Source organism: Tamandua tetradactyla, chromosome 20 (assembly GCF_023851605.1).
Source record: "Tamandua tetradactyla isolate mTamTet1 chromosome 20, mTamTet1.pri, whole genome shotgun sequence".
Classification (NCBI taxonomy): Eukaryota; Metazoa; Chordata; class Mammalia; order Pilosa; family Myrmecophagidae; genus Tamandua; species Tamandua tetradactyla.
Window position 1 is genome coordinate 28,266,090 of NC_135346.1, and position 18,468 is coordinate 28,284,557.

Sequence of the window (18,468 nt, forward strand, 5' to 3'; positions counted from 1 at the left end):
TCACCCAGTCTGTGGTATTTGTCATAGCAGCCCTGGTAAACAAAAACATCCTCTCATGGTGTCACTAGGAACAAATGAGTTAAACTCCTTGGATCTCATATTCTTCCTCAATAAAATCAGTTTAAGAACAAGTGCCCTGCCATTAGCCCAGGCTTGCTATGAAGATCGTGGAGATCGGTGTGAAAGTGTTTTGCAACCTGAAGGACTCTTCTGGTGGCTGACGCTCTGGCTGACTGGTCAACCCTTGGTCCCCTCTTCTCCTACCCTTTAATTCCCTGCTGTGGCTCTTCCTAGCCCTCCCTTTGTTATGGCACCCACACTGTTCACTGCAACTGCATTCTAGGTCTGAGTAAAGTACAGAACACTGGAGAATCAGGTGGGTGGGTCTCACTCCTCACAGCAATCCCTGCTGCATGTGTATCCCTTAAGAGCTAATCACTGCCTCACTATGTCCAAAGAAGAGAAAAACAGAGGAAAGTATCACAGCCTAATGGCTCAGAGTGCTGGGTTAAGAAGACAGACTTGGATGGAAATCCTTTCTTCACCTGCGCAGGGGGTTTCCCATCTAAATAAGTAATATAACAGTACTTAATTCACAGTGCGGGAAATTTTTACAAAAAGAAGCATGTAAATTCATCACTGAGCACCTTCTCTATGCCAGACAGTTTTCTAAGCACTGAGGATAATACAGTGAACAGCCAGATATGGTCACCTATTCATAAAAAGCTTCTGCAATATTATTTATTTAGTTATTTATTGCAATATCATTGCAATAGCAATAAATAACTAAATAAATAAACAATATATTTCAGACAGTGAAAAGTGCCCTGACAAAAACATGATAGGGTAACGTGATGGGAGTAAATGGAATAGGGCACTCAAGAGGGCTGGGGCAAGAAGGAAACAGAATTACCCAACGCAGGAAGAGCTAGAGAAGCTAGTTACTTTTCCTAACTTATCCCATTCATTTTGGAAGGATCTTAGCTCTTTTACCTCCATCTTCTGACTCCAATCCACTCATTTCACAGATGTGATAATGCAGGCCCAGAAAGGACAAGGTTATAGAGCATAAAGGCAAGACCCCAGGGGTCCTGGCTCCATTTGGGTTCTCTCTTCTCTACCACAGACCTCGGCTTCCACAGTCCCACCCTCTTGGCCCTTTTGCCTAGGAGCAGTCACCCTCTGCTTCTCTTCCCATCTGAATCTACCTAGCACTGCTTGGCAAACATGATAGGGTAACATGATGGAGTCTTTTCTTTTAGAATTTCTTCCCACTAGGTATTGAATGTGATTAGTATTCTCGTTGCATTTCCCTGCCATGGAAATGCAGGTATATATGGGGAAGGATATGAATATGCATGTCCCTGCCACCCTCCTACACGCACACACACACACACACACACACACACACACACACCCCTCCATTTTCTGTTTGAAATTTGCATAAAAGTGGAAAGAAAAGAAGCTCTGACATTCTGGCTTCCTCTGCTTCTAGTTTGCTTCTTTTTCCATACCTTCACGTTTTCAAGGGCAGAGGTTTTCAAGGAGAGGGAAGCAGATTAGAAGATCCAGTCCTGCTACCTGCTAGGATAGGACACTGGGTGAGTTTCATTACCTCGCTAAGCCTCTGTTTCCTCATCTGTAAAATGGGGATAACAGCGGTGCTCCCCGTGGAGTGCGCTGCTCAGGGTGAACTGCAACAATCGCATTTAAACAATTAATGCGGTTGACACAAACTAACTGCTCAAAAACGAAGACACACACATACACCCTTACAAAGTGATGCTATGCTTAGACGGATGAGGAAAGGAAAACTCAGGGGTGCTTCACAACCTGCTCAGCCTCGCTCAGGAGCTCAGTGAAGGAGCCAGGATTATGTTAGGAAGAAATATCCTTATTACAGAGGGCGTCACAGAGTAAACACCCAATACAGTGTAGCTATTTATATTTTTAGCCCAAAGCACTTTTGATTCTGCTATATACACAATGGATGTCCCGTAAATATCAACTGGATGTATGTGCCTTTAGAGAAAAATGAATAATGCCCCACAGCCCCAAAGCGTTCTGCTCTTTATATAGTCTATTCCCCAATAGCTGAATTGTCATTTTGCCCTCATAGCCTGGAGCAAAACTGAGAGGGTAATTTCACATCTTGGCATTGTTCATATTCTCTCACTTAAAGCCTAGTCCTTTGAAAACATAATCATTGCTATTTATAATAAAACTGCTTTATGACTTGCTTGCCCTCTAAATTCTCCTTGCTGTTTGGGAAAGGTTGCTGTCAGGCGGGAAGGCCTTGCTGTAGCTTCTGTGATGGGACTGTAATTAAAAGCTACAGAGAGGGAGAGAGGCAGGGGCAATCAGCAGAGGAAAGGAGAGGGGCAGCGTTCTTATTTCAAGAGGCTGACAGCCAGTCTCTCATCAGAGGATGGGAAGTTACACTTGGCTTGCTGGCTTAGACACCAGTGCCAGCCAGACACTGGATAAACGGGCAGCCTTGTCCAAGCTTGAGCGTTTTCCATTTTAAAAGGCTTGAAAGTGTAAAATTGGCAGTGGAAAACTGGCAAAGAAGTCTCTGCTTCTTTGAAATCTCAAGAGTTTACTCTGTAAATCAGCTGCATTTTACAGTCTCCAGTCAGGAAACAGACAGGCTCTTCTATGATTGTAGTTTGTCATCTGTCCCTACTACAATTAAAGGAGCCTGCCTCCATTGAAACGATACGTTGCCCCAGGGAAAATTAAAACCAATGAAATGTCCACAGACTGTCAGACCTGGGAGGAAGCTTTTGTCACTATGAAGGCAAGAAACTTCTGCATCAGAATCACCTGGAACACTTGCTACAGATTCCTGGGTCTTCCCTGGCCCCCTTTAAGAGAAGCTTTGGGTTGTGAGCCCAGGGATTCCATCTTTAATAAATTCCCCAAGGTTATTCTAATGCACAGATGCAGAGAAACAGATTCAGTCATCTAAAATACAGATGCAGAAATTGAGGCAGTTAAATGTGTCCTCAAAGAGAGATAAAGACAAATACTGCCCAGGTGTTTTGATTCTCAAACAAACAAATGCTTTTTTTTTTTTTTTTAACTACATCATGTTCCCTTTGGTCTCATGGAAGTTAAAAATTTCCTTCATAAACAGTACATTTAGGGTCTATTTATTTAGGGCAAGGTTTAGCTGAGACAGGAGGCAGATCCAAGCTTTCATTATTGCTCCAACCAGGAGAAATATTATTTTGGAGGAAATATGAAATTAAAACATAATACCGATAACAAAGAAGAAGAGATGGATAAAATGGAATAAAGGTATTTGTGGGTGTGTGACCCATAGCTTGTTGATCAGGAAAGTTTTCTTGCTGTACAACGAATCCTACAGATTAGGCACCTTTATGCTGACATACTTGTCTCCCAGTTTGCAGGAAGCAAGAATGTCATATGCATGTCAGATGATTCAAAATGTTTTCCTAACAATGACCCTGTTTGATAGTCACACCACCTTCGTGATATTCTGTTAGAATATCAGATTAAAAGAGGAAGCTCAAAGAAGTAAAGAGACTTTCCTAAATCTAGTTAGAAACTGACTCAAGTTCAAAGCATATAAGAAGGAATAATAATGATGGTGATGATAATAATAACACAGTATTTTTGAGAGTTTACTATGTGCCAGGCAGTTCTCGGCACTTGACGTAGATTATATCACTTAATCCCTCTAAGTACTTTATGTAGTTCTTTTTTTTAATGTAGTTTTTAAAATTTAAACCTCATTATGGCCCTGAGACATGAGTAATAAATCTACTTTACTGGTGAAGAAGCTAAGGTATAAGGACCAACTCACTTTTCATTCATTCCTGTATGCATACAACTGACATGTTGAGCTTTTATTAAATTCTAGGCATAAATTAGGCTCTAGGGATATAACAGGAGTGAAGTCCCTGCCTTCATAGAGAGTACACTCGATTAGGGAGGGATAAACACTAGGCAAGTAAATAAATAAGTCACTACGAAATAAATCAAGAACAGTCAAGTGATGGAGAGGGACTGGGCATGGGAAAGTGTTCTTTTTAGAGACGGTTGGTCACTTAAGTGATACTGAGAGAAAACCTGAAGGAGGTGAGGGGGGAGCATATGTCTAACTAGGGGAAGTACAGCGTCAAAGACCCTAAGTGTCTTTGGTCTTTTGGACCAGCAAAGAAGCTGGAGCAGAGTGATCAAAGAAAAGAGTTACAGGCAATGAGTAAATAAAAAAATAGCCGTTGATAACATCCTATCATGGTAGTGAAAATCCTTTGACTCAGAAAGGTGAGACAACACTGAAGGATTCTGAGTAGTGGAGTGACCTGACACGACCCATTTTAGAATTATTAGTCTAAGGGTGAAACTTGCCCAAGGTCATACAACTATTGAGTGTTGGGATGTGGTGTCAGTGGGTTATGTTCTCAGGGTTTAGGCTATTTGGCCTCCTGAATCAGGCTTTTTGAAGAAGCAGAGGTCAATCTAGAGAACATGTTATTATTGTTCTCTGTGCTCAGTTCCCTCCTGCCACACTTAAGTGGATCTTCACATGTGCAGGAGTTGTTGACTTCTTGGCAACTAGCAGAACAAGTCCACCGGATGGACCGTAGGCAGAGCTGGGCTCACTGGGCATGAACACGGATGGTCGTGCCACTCTCAAGGCCGTGGCCTCAGGTAGCCCTCACTCACCTTGGACTTCTCTTGATGCAGCTCTATCTGAATGTCTGTGAGCTTGGTCCTGAGGTCTTCGTTGGCAGCTTGAAGGGCGACAATGAGTGCCTCGGGCTTCTCGCCCTTATTTCGCCCTTTCTTGGACATTGTTCCTTTCTAAATGGAGTTTGTTGGTTTTTTAATTCCTTTCAAGCAGGTGCTGCCATGTTACTGTTTCTTATCTTGGAGTGTGATGTTTCAGCACCTACTGTGTGGTATTTCTTGGTAAGGTCTCCTCACCTGCTGCCCTGGAAGCCCTAGAAGAGGCAGAGACAGCAGTTAGTGTTTTGGCAACACCCTGGGGTACATCCACTCCCAGCCTGAGCTGCCTGCATCAGCCTTCTCCTAAGTGTCTTCCTAGCTCCAGTATCTCCTGTCCACGACACACAGGGATTTAGAGCAATCTTCCTAAAAGGTCAGTCTGATCATTCCTCTGCCCTGCTTAAGTTCCTGCGAGGACTTGCCCAAACCCACCTACTCTTGAATTCTTATCTCCTCCATGTCAATCACTGATATTCTGACCCTAAGGAATGTTATTTTTAAAATTTCAGATTCGTTCTCTTTTCCCATCAGGACTTAACCTAGTTCATGCATTTTGCTCCGTCCTTTGCCCAGACTCCCCACCACTTGGCCCTCCCCTATACTTTCCTTCTGGCCACTTATCACATGTACAGTTTAGTTTGACTCATTTCCATGAACCTCCAGGTCTCAGCTGAAATACTGTTTCCTTCTGGAAGCACCCCTAGGTTATTGCTTGTCCGATGATTTAATTGTGGTCACCTCCATGAACCAGTAAACTTTGTGAGGGCAGGAATTTGCTCTTATTTACAGCTGGCTCCTTAAAATCTAGCATGAAATCCAGGAAATGAGTAGGGGCATGGCAGGCATTCAATTAATATTTGTTAAAGGAAACCACCTATGAGGTGGCCTTGGGTCATCTATGATGTATCAGGATAAAGTACAGTCCCAACTTCAAGAAAACCCAATATATAAAGACCTAAAATTATATAGTAGAGGAACTGTGAGAAGTGGGGATTAATTACAAATGGATTACCAAGTTAATTTTGGCCACTTATTTAATAATTCATTCAGTCAATACTGTTAGAGTCCTAAATGCTGGGCTAGGTACAATTTGTTAAAATAGTAAATTAAGTCAGATTTTCAAGGCAAAGAAAAAAATCTGTATCTGTCTATATCTAATAGTCAGCTATATCTATTTCTGTTTCTCTGTATTTATCTTTCTATCTAATCTTATCATGTATCTATCACCCATCTAATAAGTGTCTTTAAAGAAATAAGTTAAAAAAAAAAAACACTACTCTTTTCATAAGTATAGATGTGGATTCTTTCTGCCTAGAATGAGTAAGGAAGAATCCCTGAAGAAGGGGGCACTGGCCTGAAACTTAGGGAATGAGTAGGTTGTTCATGTTGGGGAAGCAGGTGGAGCATCCTGAGCAAAGGAAATGGCAGGTGCTGGGGCATAGCACAAAGAAAGCACAGTGACTACTACTTTGTGGGAAAAAATGGGGGCCTGATTAATTACATCCCAGGATATGGCTGATGGGCACTAATGCTAGAAAGGTTGACTGGAAATGATGGACTGTGGGAAACCTCAAATGCCAAGCTTACAATTTTGGAACTTTTTTTAGTAAGCAATGGGAAAGCTGTTGAAATCCCTGGCAAGTAGATACCCTAACAGAGCAGTGCTTAGTGGGGAAGGTGTTCCTGGTGACAGGATGGAGAGAGAATGGAGTTAGGGAAGTCCGATAGGAGGTTCCAGGTAAAGGATGATGACGGCCTATTCAGAACGGTGGCAAGGAGAGAGAAAAAAGAGGGACGTATGTATAAAATGTATCTTGATTTATAAATCCATAAATTCGTCATTGAAACAAGGAAAGTAAGAAAAATATGAATGCTAAAATGTTAAAAAAAAATCACTGGGAAAAATACGACAAGATACTAGAGAAAGCTTCCCATGCAATCTTTCAGAAAATTGAGCATTATGTAGCTTATGTGCTTCACTCCAGAACCTAGGAGGACTCCCACTGGCCACCTGTGTGTTCCAGGAGCTGCTGCACTATTAAGACCCCTTGAACATAGCTTCATGGACCACATTTTTTTGGGATCCTGATCTGTGTGTCATCCCCTGATCAGCACTGGGTGCAAAACTCTTGGAGTAAGTCCTTAGGGGGTGGGAACAGAGGGTAAGGGTGGTGAGCCTGTCTACGGCAGTCATGGAACTGTCCATCAAATTCCAGCTCAATGCTGGAGTTGTCCTTCATGCTAGTTTCCAAATTTGATGCACCTGTTACCAAATCATTAACGTGTAGAGCTGGGAGATCTTTAGGAAACCACCTTTCTTTGCCATTAGATTGGAAATTAATTCAACAAACATTTATTGAACGTAAGTTGGTACTTAACCTCAAGCAGGAACTGGGTGGAGTAAATTCACATATATATATTTATTGATTTCTCTTCTTCCAGTTGATGTCTAAATGCTGATGTTCCCCTAACCTTCCCCAGATGATCTACTGTGGCCCCACCTGCTTATAATTCCCAATTTATATCTATGGCCCTGACCATTCCCCAATCTTCTAACTTATATATTTAACTGCTCACTTGCCAAAGCCATTTGACTATCTGATTGGCATTTCAAACCTAATAGAACTAAAAAAGATGCCGCTATTACTAGTCCCCCAAAACTTTATCCCCCCCAGTTTTTCCCCTATCAAAAAATGGCATCATCATATCCCTAGTTGTTGCAGCTCTAAACTTAGAAGTCATCATTGCTTCCACTTTTTCCCAAGTTTCTCGTATCCAATCCGCCAGGAAGTCCTGTTTGCTGTACCTATAAGATATACCTGTCTTTAGTTAACTTCCCTCAAAGCCCAAAGGTACTGAAGGAACAAAGACAGAGGAGTTTGGGAAAAGCTTCATAACTGTATCATAGTCCCTTTGTAGTTTTATAATCTTATTGAATGAAGAACGAGCTTTTCCAAATGGAGAGAAACAGGAAGGGCAGAGAAAAGCGCTTGAAACCACAAGCCTGATGTTTTTAGAAAAAAACATTTGCCTGATGTTTTTAGAAAAGATTGTGAACTATAAGTAGACAATGGGGTCACATCTCAAAGATCCTTGCATGACAGCCAGGGAATATGGGCTTCATTATATAGAAATGAAGAAAGAAACATGACAACACTTGAATATCCATGTAGTAAAAATAATAATAATGATGTTCAATAAATAAAGTTGGTAGTGATTGTTTGCTTGCTATGTGTCAGTCACTGGACTAAACACCTAACATACTGCTATCATTCAATCCTCACAAGTAGGGAAAAAAAGATCCCCAGAAAGATTAGGTAACCTGCCTAAGTTAACACTGCTGACAGGTGATGAAGCCCAGATTCAAATCCAGGCAGACTGAGATGGGAACCCAGCTTTATTCTCTGGGCTGCACTATACTTTGCATGTTAGAGCGGTAACTCTGGCAGGGCTGTGGAAGATGAGTTACTAGCAAAGGAGAGACAGGAAATCATTCGGGCTGCTCCAGTGGTCTGGGTGGGAGACAATGCCTCCCTCAACGGGACGGAGACCAAAGGGCTGAAATGGGAGGTGGCAAATCTGACACACGGAGACTCTGACAGAGTAAGTCTTACTTTAAAACATTATTACTGGTATGAAAATTCTCTCCCATTATGAATAATGGGTCCCAAGTCTCTGGAACTGCTTGGAACAAAAATGGGCAATGCAATAGAAATATTTATAATCCTTTCATGTGCCTGACCTCATATATTTTTAGTCTGAGAAGCATTGTAAATTTAGTCCCATAAGTGCTGGGGGGAAGAAAAGGGTGATAAAATTAGATGTGTGTTTAGAAAAGAAAAAAAAAGCATTATAGGAAATTAAAAATAGAAGCAACATATGAATACCTGAAAGGGAGTGGCTGTTCATAAGTGAACTTTCATCAGTCCCTCTAGTAGAGGAGAGCATTCCCAAATCTCTTCCAGTTGTGATGGGCTTCTGACAAACTCATGATTCTCATGTTCTAATTTTACTCCTGCAGTACTGTCTCCTTGTAATGTTTTATTTTTGACAGCCTTATTGAGATATAATTTACATACCATAAAATTCACCCTTTTAAGGTGTTTGAGTCGGTAGCTTTTATATATTCAAAGGCAGCCCCGCAATCAACTTTAGAACATTCCATCGCCCCAAAGAGGAACCCTCTACTCAATAGTAGTCACTCGCCATTCTCCACCCAACTCTCCCATGGCTAGAGAGACACTAATCTACTTTCAGTCTCCATAGATTTGGACATTTCATATAAATGGAATCATACACTATGTATTTTTTGCGACAGGCTTCTTTCACTTAGCATATGGGTTCATCCATACTGTAGTACGTACTTCATTATTTTCTATTGCTGCATATTCCATTGTATGGATAACCTGCATTTTGTTTATCTATTCATTAGTTGATGGACACTTGTACTGCCTTTTGAGAAGTGGCTGAAGGTCAATCTTCTAAAGAATCTGCCAGCTGTGAAGGGTACACCATACTCTTAAGGAGTGTGCTGGAGAGTATAAAGGAGAGCCCTTGAAGGAATCACCGCATACAGAGGCCCATCATGCCTTGTTCAACTACGAGCCCATCCCTATGGGAGCAGCAGAACGTAAACTTTGAGAAATCTTAAGTGAGGCCCAGGTTTCCAGCTCTTCACTGCTTTGTCAGGGGGCAGCAGACGCAGGCAACACCTTGATGCTCTGACGACTTGAGTTTAGCTTTTACCATTCTGGCCGCACACCCTAATCCTGTCAATCCAGCACTGCCCATCACCCCAGAGGCTCAGGCTCCCTGTAACCAAGTCCTGATGACGAGGTCAGAAAATCTGGAGATAGCATCTCAGGAATATCTCCTTTTAAAATAAGGACCATTCGTACAACTGATAAATCAGTAAAATAAGTTTTACTGGATTTATGATTATAATCATCTCTGGAACTCTGGACACTGAGGATTCATTATGCTGTGGTCAACTTCAAATACTTTTCAATTCCAAATATCTTAATTAATGACCTTGTATTTACAAATATATACCAAGCTGTGCAACATCAGTAAATTTTTAAAAAATAACATGTGTCTTATGTTTAATGTTGAGTGCAATCAAATGCAGAAGAATTCTTAAAAAAAAATAAGGATCATGGCTTGAGAGCAAACTGTAATGCAGGTGTGGATAATTTGTGGAAGAATCACAGACATTATTCATTCATTTAAATGACATTTATTAAGGAGGAAATATAATATAGTGCTTGAGAATAGAGCTTCACAAATCTTTGGTCTGGTTCTATTAAAATCTACTGAAAAGCTTTAAGGATTCTGAAGCCAGTATGGCTATGCAGGCAGAAAGACCTGGTTTAAATTTCACCTCTGCCAATGAAGCTGTGTGATCCTGGAAGTATCATTTAGCTCTCTAGGCATCATTACTCTACATCTTTTAGATGGGGGAGTGGGAGAGGTGGGGGCATGTGGGACTTGTGGCATTGGATTGTTTGACAATTAAACAAAAGTATGTAAATAATGCTCTCAGAATACTTTCTATCTAGTCATAGTATTAGGAAAGGTGTAGGAAACTAAAGTAAATAAACATAGGTCCTGTCCTTAAAATGCACAAATAAGATGAATGATAAGGGAAGAGCAAAAATAACAATAATTCAAGGGTCACTCTTATGGAAGGTCACACTTATTTAAAAGCCATTTCTACTCTTGGTTTTCTATAGACTTATAGAGGAAAAAAAGTGACAAAGAGGGGAGTGATAGTCACATAAGCAAATGAGGCCTCGTTCGTTCAACACCATGGTTTCTCTTTGCTCACCACAACCATTCTAGAGATCACAAATAGGATGCAGCATCTGAAATAATCTTCTGGTCATCTGTTCCCAGGTATGCCCCTTTACTGTCTTCAGTGTTAAGGGAACTTCAGCATCTATTCTCAATAACCTAATTTCCAAATTGAAAAACTCCCCATCTGGCATTATTCTCATTTTTAATGACACAACTCTCAAGATTAAAATCAAGGACTTGGAAGCATATATGAATTCACTTAAATATTTAAATATGGTGAACCCATGCTATTGATTTTAGGCCATAATCCTGATTGCATGGTATGTCCATGAGAAGTAATAATATCCTAGAAATCCTAATATTTTGATGCCCGATTGCATTTTCCACTATCTCTCGCATCCTAAAATGCCACACAATTCCTTGTCAGAAAATGCAGCCACATATCTCATCAAGAAAATATGACTACTGTTTACTGAGCACTCTTCTTAGCTTTTCATAGATACTAAAAAGTTAAAGCATCCTTCCTACTCTCCACAGCTTCCTGCCTCTAAGAAGACATAAACACCTCTAAGAAGAAAACAAACTCTACGAAGCAGTGAGTGAAGTACATGGCCAATGCTGTGGGTGTGGAGAGGAAAGAGAGTGGACTGAGAAAGCTCAAAGGTTTCTTTGAGAAGGTGGCCTGTGAGCAGAGCCTTTACCACCCTACCTACTTACTGCTTTCTTATTCTGTGCCAGGCACTGGGCTCTGCACTTCAGGTACACCCATTCATTGAACTTTCCCAACTAATCCATTGAGATACTGACTCTGGTTAGTTTATAGATAAAGAAATATAGGTTCAGAGGTTCACTTGGCAAAAAATTACACAGCTATGAGATGGAGCTGCAAGTCAGATACAGATCTGTCAGTCTCCAAAGATTCTTCTTTATGGTACTTTCTTGAAGAAAGGGCAGGATTCAGCTCTGGTTGGGTGGTAGTCTAGAGAGATGGCAAAGGCATAAAAGGGTCAGCTGGGGGCTTACAAATCAGAAAGACAGAATGTAGTGGTTGAAAGCAGGAATTGGAAATGAGAAAAACTGGCTTCGAATCAACCTTCCTAGCCATATATCCTTGACAGGCCAGGGAAGGCAGAGAAACCCCTAGAAACACTGAAAGAATTCATGCCTTAGGGGCAAGGCAACCTGCATTGCAGGATCAGTAATCCTAGGGAACTTGGCTTTGCAGCTGGTTCTGCTCCAAGGTATAAACTGAATAATGTTATTAATCTCAGGATTTCCAATAAGGCTGTTGCCTCTGAGTTATGATTTGAAAAGCAAATGTAATATAAAATAGCTAGAGTTCATATGCATGAAGCTAAACACTTCTCTATAATTAATATTTGGAGAAAACCCACTCTACCAAAGCTTTGCCAGTCTGTCTAAGCCTTTCCTCTCTTCTTTTCCAAAGATGATGCTACTGAGTGAGATGGTATTAATGTTTAAAATGAATGAATTAAACTAGTTCACTTTATTCCTACTAAACTAGAGAAAGATTCAGTCACTTTTTAAACCCTTCCTTATGCAGGAAGAATATTTCACTGTGCATTCACAAACTTAACACAGCAATTTAATTAAAGGAGGGGGCTGCTATTTAAGCCAGTCCAACGCTAGAGTTCTATTCTCCCTTTGTAATGGGAATGTGGTGGCATGGACATGGGGGTCAAAGACTTTTAATCCATTGCACATCTTTTAGAAGAAAATTAATCTGAAATTCTGATGTTTAGAATGGTAGCAATTATACAGCTTCAGGGTTGTAAAGTGCTAGTACCGATATGCATCACGTTTTCTTTCTTTCTCCTATTCTTCAACCCAATTGCCCTCTTTATTATATAACAACAACAATGAAAGCAACATTATTGTCACTATAAATTCTTTAAAGTCAACACACTGAATATTTTACAGGAAAAAATGCTCTAGATTAAACCAAAAAATTATTACTCATGATGGGTTTGTTTCCTTAGGTCTGAGGTTTAAAACTTCACATTAGAAATACATTTTATAAAGTGCAGAGTATGAGAGAGGCTCTCAACACACAGGCAAGAGACAGGCAGGCTTGGTAGAAGTGATGCATAAATTGAGATTCAGAGTGGGTAGGATTCTTTCAGAAGCTATCTACTATGCAAACCTTTGTCTCTGCTCATGAGTTCTCTTTAATTGACTCCTCTTTTACTTCCTCGAATCCCTGGTGAACTCCTTCCTACTGCCTTTGTAGGGCCCAGATCGAACATCACGTCATATCACTTTCCTTCACCCTCTTCACCAAACCCTGAGTGAAATAAATTGTTCCCTCATCTGGGTTCAAAGTTTTGCTTTGGAGATACTTCTGACTGCATTCATCACTCATTTACTCATTTATCCACTCATCAATTCACCCATATTTATGAAGTATTCCAGGGGAAGGGGTATGGCATTAAGTAACAGAGACTGGTATCCGCCCTTTTCAGATGAGGAATCAGCAATTCAGTCCTGCCTGATACCCACACACCCCATTACACGAGAGCAGATGGGAGTCAGAAAAGGTTCCTTGTGAAAAAGTTATATGTAATGAAGACTTTTAAGATAAGAAGGAATCAGCCAGCAAAGGGTTGGGATGGGAAAGAAGAAGGTTCCTGGCAGCTGAAGTACTGAATATAAGGGCTAAAGGTCAAATAGAATATCAGTGATGCTCTGGAGAAAATACTGTTGTTTATTCTGACAAGAGCCTGGCAAGTGAATGGAAAAACAGCAAGAAATGAGCATGGAGAGGGCGCAGGGGGCAGGTGGGGGAGGCCAGTGTAAACCATGTTAAAGGACCTATGTAGCGATACGTAGCCATGGAAGGGTTTAAAGCAGGGGGAAAGATTTGGGCACATTTTAGTTTTAGTAGTAGTCTTCTCACAAGACAGTCTGGAATGAACTAAAGAGGCAAACACGCATGTAGAAAACAGTTAGGAAGCTGTAGGTATAATCAACCTGGAGTTCTTCTTTAGGTGACCGAGCCCCATTTCAGGGTAGAATATGTCTCATTCATCGTTCTACTTATGGCATCTGTCACAAAGGCCACTTCAAAGAAGTTCAACGAATATTTGTTGAATTGAATTAATATTGACCCAGATCCCAGGGAAATACTGTGATTGAGGAAAATATGTCACGATTTCCAAAAAAGATCATTTATAATAAGGTTTACTTTCTTTTACTTTGTGGGGGGCCTTTAAACGGCTGTTTATTTCAGGGAGAAGTTCAAGCTTGAGGCAACAGTTAAATAAACTATTAAAATTAAATGGATTTTCATTTAAGCCATATGGTGAGGATGCTTACTTCCTTGCTGCCCTCCATCATATTCTCAAGCTAAATTTCATGTTGATCATCTTGTTTTACACTGTGGACTTAGGAAGCTACCACTAGACAAGATAAGAGGAGTAAGGTTCTAAGTGCCATCTGTTGTGATTTTCATTGTCCTCTGGCTCCTGGATTCAAAGTATTTTGTAGCTGGGGTGGAGTGGGAAGCACCAACTTCACTGGACATGGGGGAGAAATCTTAAACATAACAGAAAACAGTTACGAATTCAAGGTCAGAGAGAAATAAACAGGCATCGGAGCCACTGCTCAAAAGAGGCACTTGCTCTATATGTACACTATTATTAAAAACAAATTTCAATGTAAAATTAATGAAAAACATCCAAGTCATTGGAGGGATTCGTGTTTATAGAATTACATTCTATGACCGCAAATTTTTCAATTTTAGGTATAAGTGAAACATACTAAATCTATTCTTTTGTTTCCTTGGTTACTGTTTTCAAAGACCTTGAATTTTAAAAAGGCGAAAAAAAAAACCCCACAAAACTATTCTAAAAGCAACTTGAATTTAAAAAAGACACACACACAAACCCCCCCCCCCCACAAAACTATTCTAAAAGTACCTTCGCAGAGTGTCAACCTTGAACAGAAATATCTATGTATAGGAGGAGAATAATGTGTGCCAAAAAACTTCGGCATAAAAATTTATATTGATTAATATTACTTAAGTAAAAGCATATAAAGTTTAAGACAGAATATGTTACATATTTCTATTACAGTGTAATTATATATATTTTTCTATACTCTGTAAAAGAGAAACTGGCTACCAATACTTTCCTTATAATAACAGGGTTTAGAGACTATTAAATAATTCTATTATAAATAATTGAATATATTTTTCTTTATAGAAGATACTGGCTATCAATATTTTCCTATAATAATATGGTATAATGTAGTAAAATAAAGAGCAGTTGATAAATATTATGTCTTTTCAACATTTAGGATTCTGTTTTGAGTTTTGCCTCAGAGGTCAATGCTTAACTACATTTTTTTTTTCCTTTAAATGGGCTCTGATAAAGTGGTGAGGTTGACTAATTAAAGATAGTCTTCCTAACCCCAAAAGGAGCTATAATCCATAGGAAAATCATTTCAAAATTCAGATCAGTAACTTATTTCCTGAGCCATAACTACATGCAAGGCATTATATTAGAGTTAGAGAAGATACAGCACGTAGCTACCAAACAAGGCTGCATATACTAAATGGCAAAGGAATGGTAAACACATAAACACTCTCACACACATCTCATGAGGGCAAGGACAAGGGCTCGCTCTGCGGTTCCTTGTTGAATCCCAGTGGCTAGTACAGTCCCCAAAGCAAAGTAAATTCTAAGTAAATTTTTTTTTGGGGGGGTGCATGGCTGAGGAATTGAACCCGGGTCTCCTGCATGGAAGGTGGGCATTCTAACCACTGAACCACTCATGTACCCTCTAAGTAAATATTTTTGAATAAATAATTTCCATCAAAAGATAGGGCTTTATGGAATAACTATGGTTAAAGCTGGAACATGAAGGATGGACAGAAGGGATCCAAGAAGGTAGGAGAAGGGAAACTAAGTAGGAGGAACAGATTGCATATCACATAGCCTGGCGTGGAAAGTTCAACCTGGAAAACCAATGGGCCTACAGTAATTAAAAAAAAAAAGGTGAGAGTAAAGTGTGCATTGTTTTGACTGCCTCATTACTGAATTTGCATTTTGTTCAATAATTATTGAGACTCTGACAAACATGTGAGTGTCCCGTTATTTCAGCACCATTTGAGGAATTTTTTGTTTGTTTGTTTTTCTCGTTTGTTTGTTTGTTTTGGGGGGGAAGTGCATAGGCCGGGAATTAAACCTGGGTTTCCCGCATGGCCAGCGAGAATTCGACCACTGAACCACCCTTGCACCCGCGGTGATCCTATTTATTTATTTTTAAAATTGTTTTGTTTTGTTTTTGCATGAGTGGGCACTGGAAATCGAACCCAGGTCTCTGGCATGGCAGGCGAGAACTCTGCCCCTGCGCCACCATTGCCTGCCCGATCCAGTTTATTTTTAAGGAAGATTATTTTTGATGTCATGTGCAGGGCAGAACAGAGCAGAAGGAAATTAGTGGTGGAGATCTGGGTAGAAATCCATTGCCAATAAAAAGGTGAGGCTGGGAATAAGAGGAATGGTAGAAGGATTTTTCCTTTCCTAAGCTAAAGGAATTCCTATTCATCTCATCATCATCATCCTCTTCACCATCAATAGAACTGCTTCTCTTTATTAAGCCCTTCGTAGGTACCAAGCTCTGTGCAGGCAGCATTTTACTTGAACCACCCCATTTCTGACTTGAAACTATGAGACACAGTTATTATTCCCCATTTACAGATAAATGAATTAATAGGAGGCAATTCCTTTACTCAAAGTCACACAGTGTGTTTGAGCCTGAAGCTTTTTAATGAACTTAAACTATTATACTTCTCTTCAGCGAGTCTGTGATGTAGGAAGAGTTTCTTTAAGTGCTGATTGTTGGGAAGTAGTGGGAGAGGCAAGGCAAGGTCAAAGATCCCATCCGGGCTTTGTGCAGGGGACAATGGACAAATCTGAGTAGCATCAACAAACTCAGTAAGACGGAAAAAGTCACTGGTACATTTGGAAGTAATAACAGCAAATATTTTCAGGGCATTTACTAAAGCAAGGGACTACGCTAAAAATGTCCTATATGCATTTTCTCTTTTCAGCTACATCATAAATATTATGAATAAAGAAAAAGAAGCTCAAAGAAAGAATACAAATTGTGCACATTTATGTGGCTAGTAAATAGCAGAGTCAAGAAATTAACATTGTCAACCTTAGTCCAGAGCCTACAAACCAAATGATTCTGCTACCCCAGAAACATTCCAGTTCATTTTTTAAGAAAACACATTTGAGTTACAGCTGTACTATTGTTTTATTGCTTATTAATTTTTTACCTATTTAAAAATTTTATTCCACTTATTTGAAAACAATTTTGAGCCACTTTCATAGAAATACATACATGTCAACATAATATATGATTTAATATGAAGTAGATAGTAAATGGGTATGCCTACATTAAGGCAAATGTTCAAATAGCAATAGCCTCCCTTAAATGGGAGACCTTAATTTTAATTTATTGGACTTTTCTTCCCCTTCCCTAAGATTTCCATAGTAATTGTGGTCTAACATTTATGATCTGAAGGACATTATGTTTGGGGAAGGGGGAACAAAGAAGAATGCCGTGACTTCTGTACAAGTGGAGCAATGAAAAAACAAGGGTAGCTCACTAGCTGAAGTGAGGCTGGAACACAACAGTTATGCTTTCCACATCATATCATGAAAAGCTGGAATAATGCAAACACACAGAGATCTTGTTCCTAACACTGAAATGCTTTGGACTCTGCAATGCCTCTCCTCTCCACTGAAGAGAGATCCAACCATTAGCCATAGCAAGTCACAGCACAGTTGTCCACTTTGCAAAATCTAATTTAATTGGAATCAACAGGACCAGAACAAACTCCTTCTGAATGGATGCTAGATCCATTCTCACGAAAGGATTATGCAGTTAATAAAATTGGAACTTGAGTAAGTCATTTTTGGGAAACCACTGGGGACTCTTGTTTTCTCTAGCCTTTCTCAAGGAAGCTTTCACCACCAGCAACCTCACTGACAACTTCTCTGTTGTCTGTATGTATCTTACAGTGCTCAGGAGTACAGATCACTCAGGGAAATGAAATGCATTACCTGTGAAATTACCTTTCCACCTTCGATATCTCCATCCCTTTTTGTTTCAAATTGGGGACAGGACAAGTGATTTCCCTGAACTTTATCCCCAGTGCCTGACGATACTTTTTCAATACTTTATCCCCAGTGCCTGACAATAGGTACTCATAAGTGAAATATTTGCTTAAGGAGTAAATGACTGGAGCCAAAAGAAAATTTTCATTGGCAAGAGTTCAGAACCAAAACAAAACAAAAAAACAATCAAAAAGCCTTAATGTTACTCATCTTAATCCAATTACAGAATATTACAGGAGGGTGGTAATTTACCACCAAGCTAATAGGAATGTTATTTTTACCCCATTTTAAACTGTCCAGTAGAGTAATAGTATCTAAGAACTCTTAATATTAAGCATTATACTTTCAAATTTATATCTGGGAAACACTATTTTTTTTTCCCATTATCTTCTCTGACTTATTACCTGCTGGCCCAGATACCTGGAATCACAATTTCTCATTTCAAGTTTTACACTATTTCTATAGTCATCTTTTTTGTCATTCTTTTTCAAAGGCTCATATTATCTTTCTCCACATAGAACAAAAAGAAGATTCTAAAACCAGTATTTCCTCTTTGTATCATTAGCATATCTTTGGCATTCCAGAGCCCTTAGAGTCCTGGCCCATAATATTGTAAATCACGGTAGCATTTGTAAAGATAATTACTATCTTACATCCTCTTACCCCATACTGTGGCAGATGAATGCTACTACTGCTGCTATCATCGTCAGAATTATTATTATTGACCATTTACTATCGGTGGTCACTGTGCTAAGCTATT

General features: G+C 39.7%; 1 protein-coding gene across 3 annotated transcripts in view; it reads right to left on the reverse strand.

Annotated features, from left to right (window-relative positions):
- The window catches only part of JAKMIP2 (janus kinase and microtubule interacting protein 2), a 179,003-nt gene that overhangs the window by 62,053 nt on the left and 98,482 nt on the right, over positions 1 to 18,468 (reverse strand). For all 3 annotated transcript variants that reach the window (XM_077138061.1, XM_077138062.1, XM_077138060.1), the window contains exon 2: positions 4,699 to 4,976. In XM_077138061.1, the coding sequence (XP_076994176.1) occupies positions 4,699 to 4,827 (129 nt within the window). In that variant the 5' untranslated portion in view covers positions 4,828 to 4,976. The remainder of the gene's footprint in view (positions 1 to 4,698; positions 4,977 to 18,468) is intronic.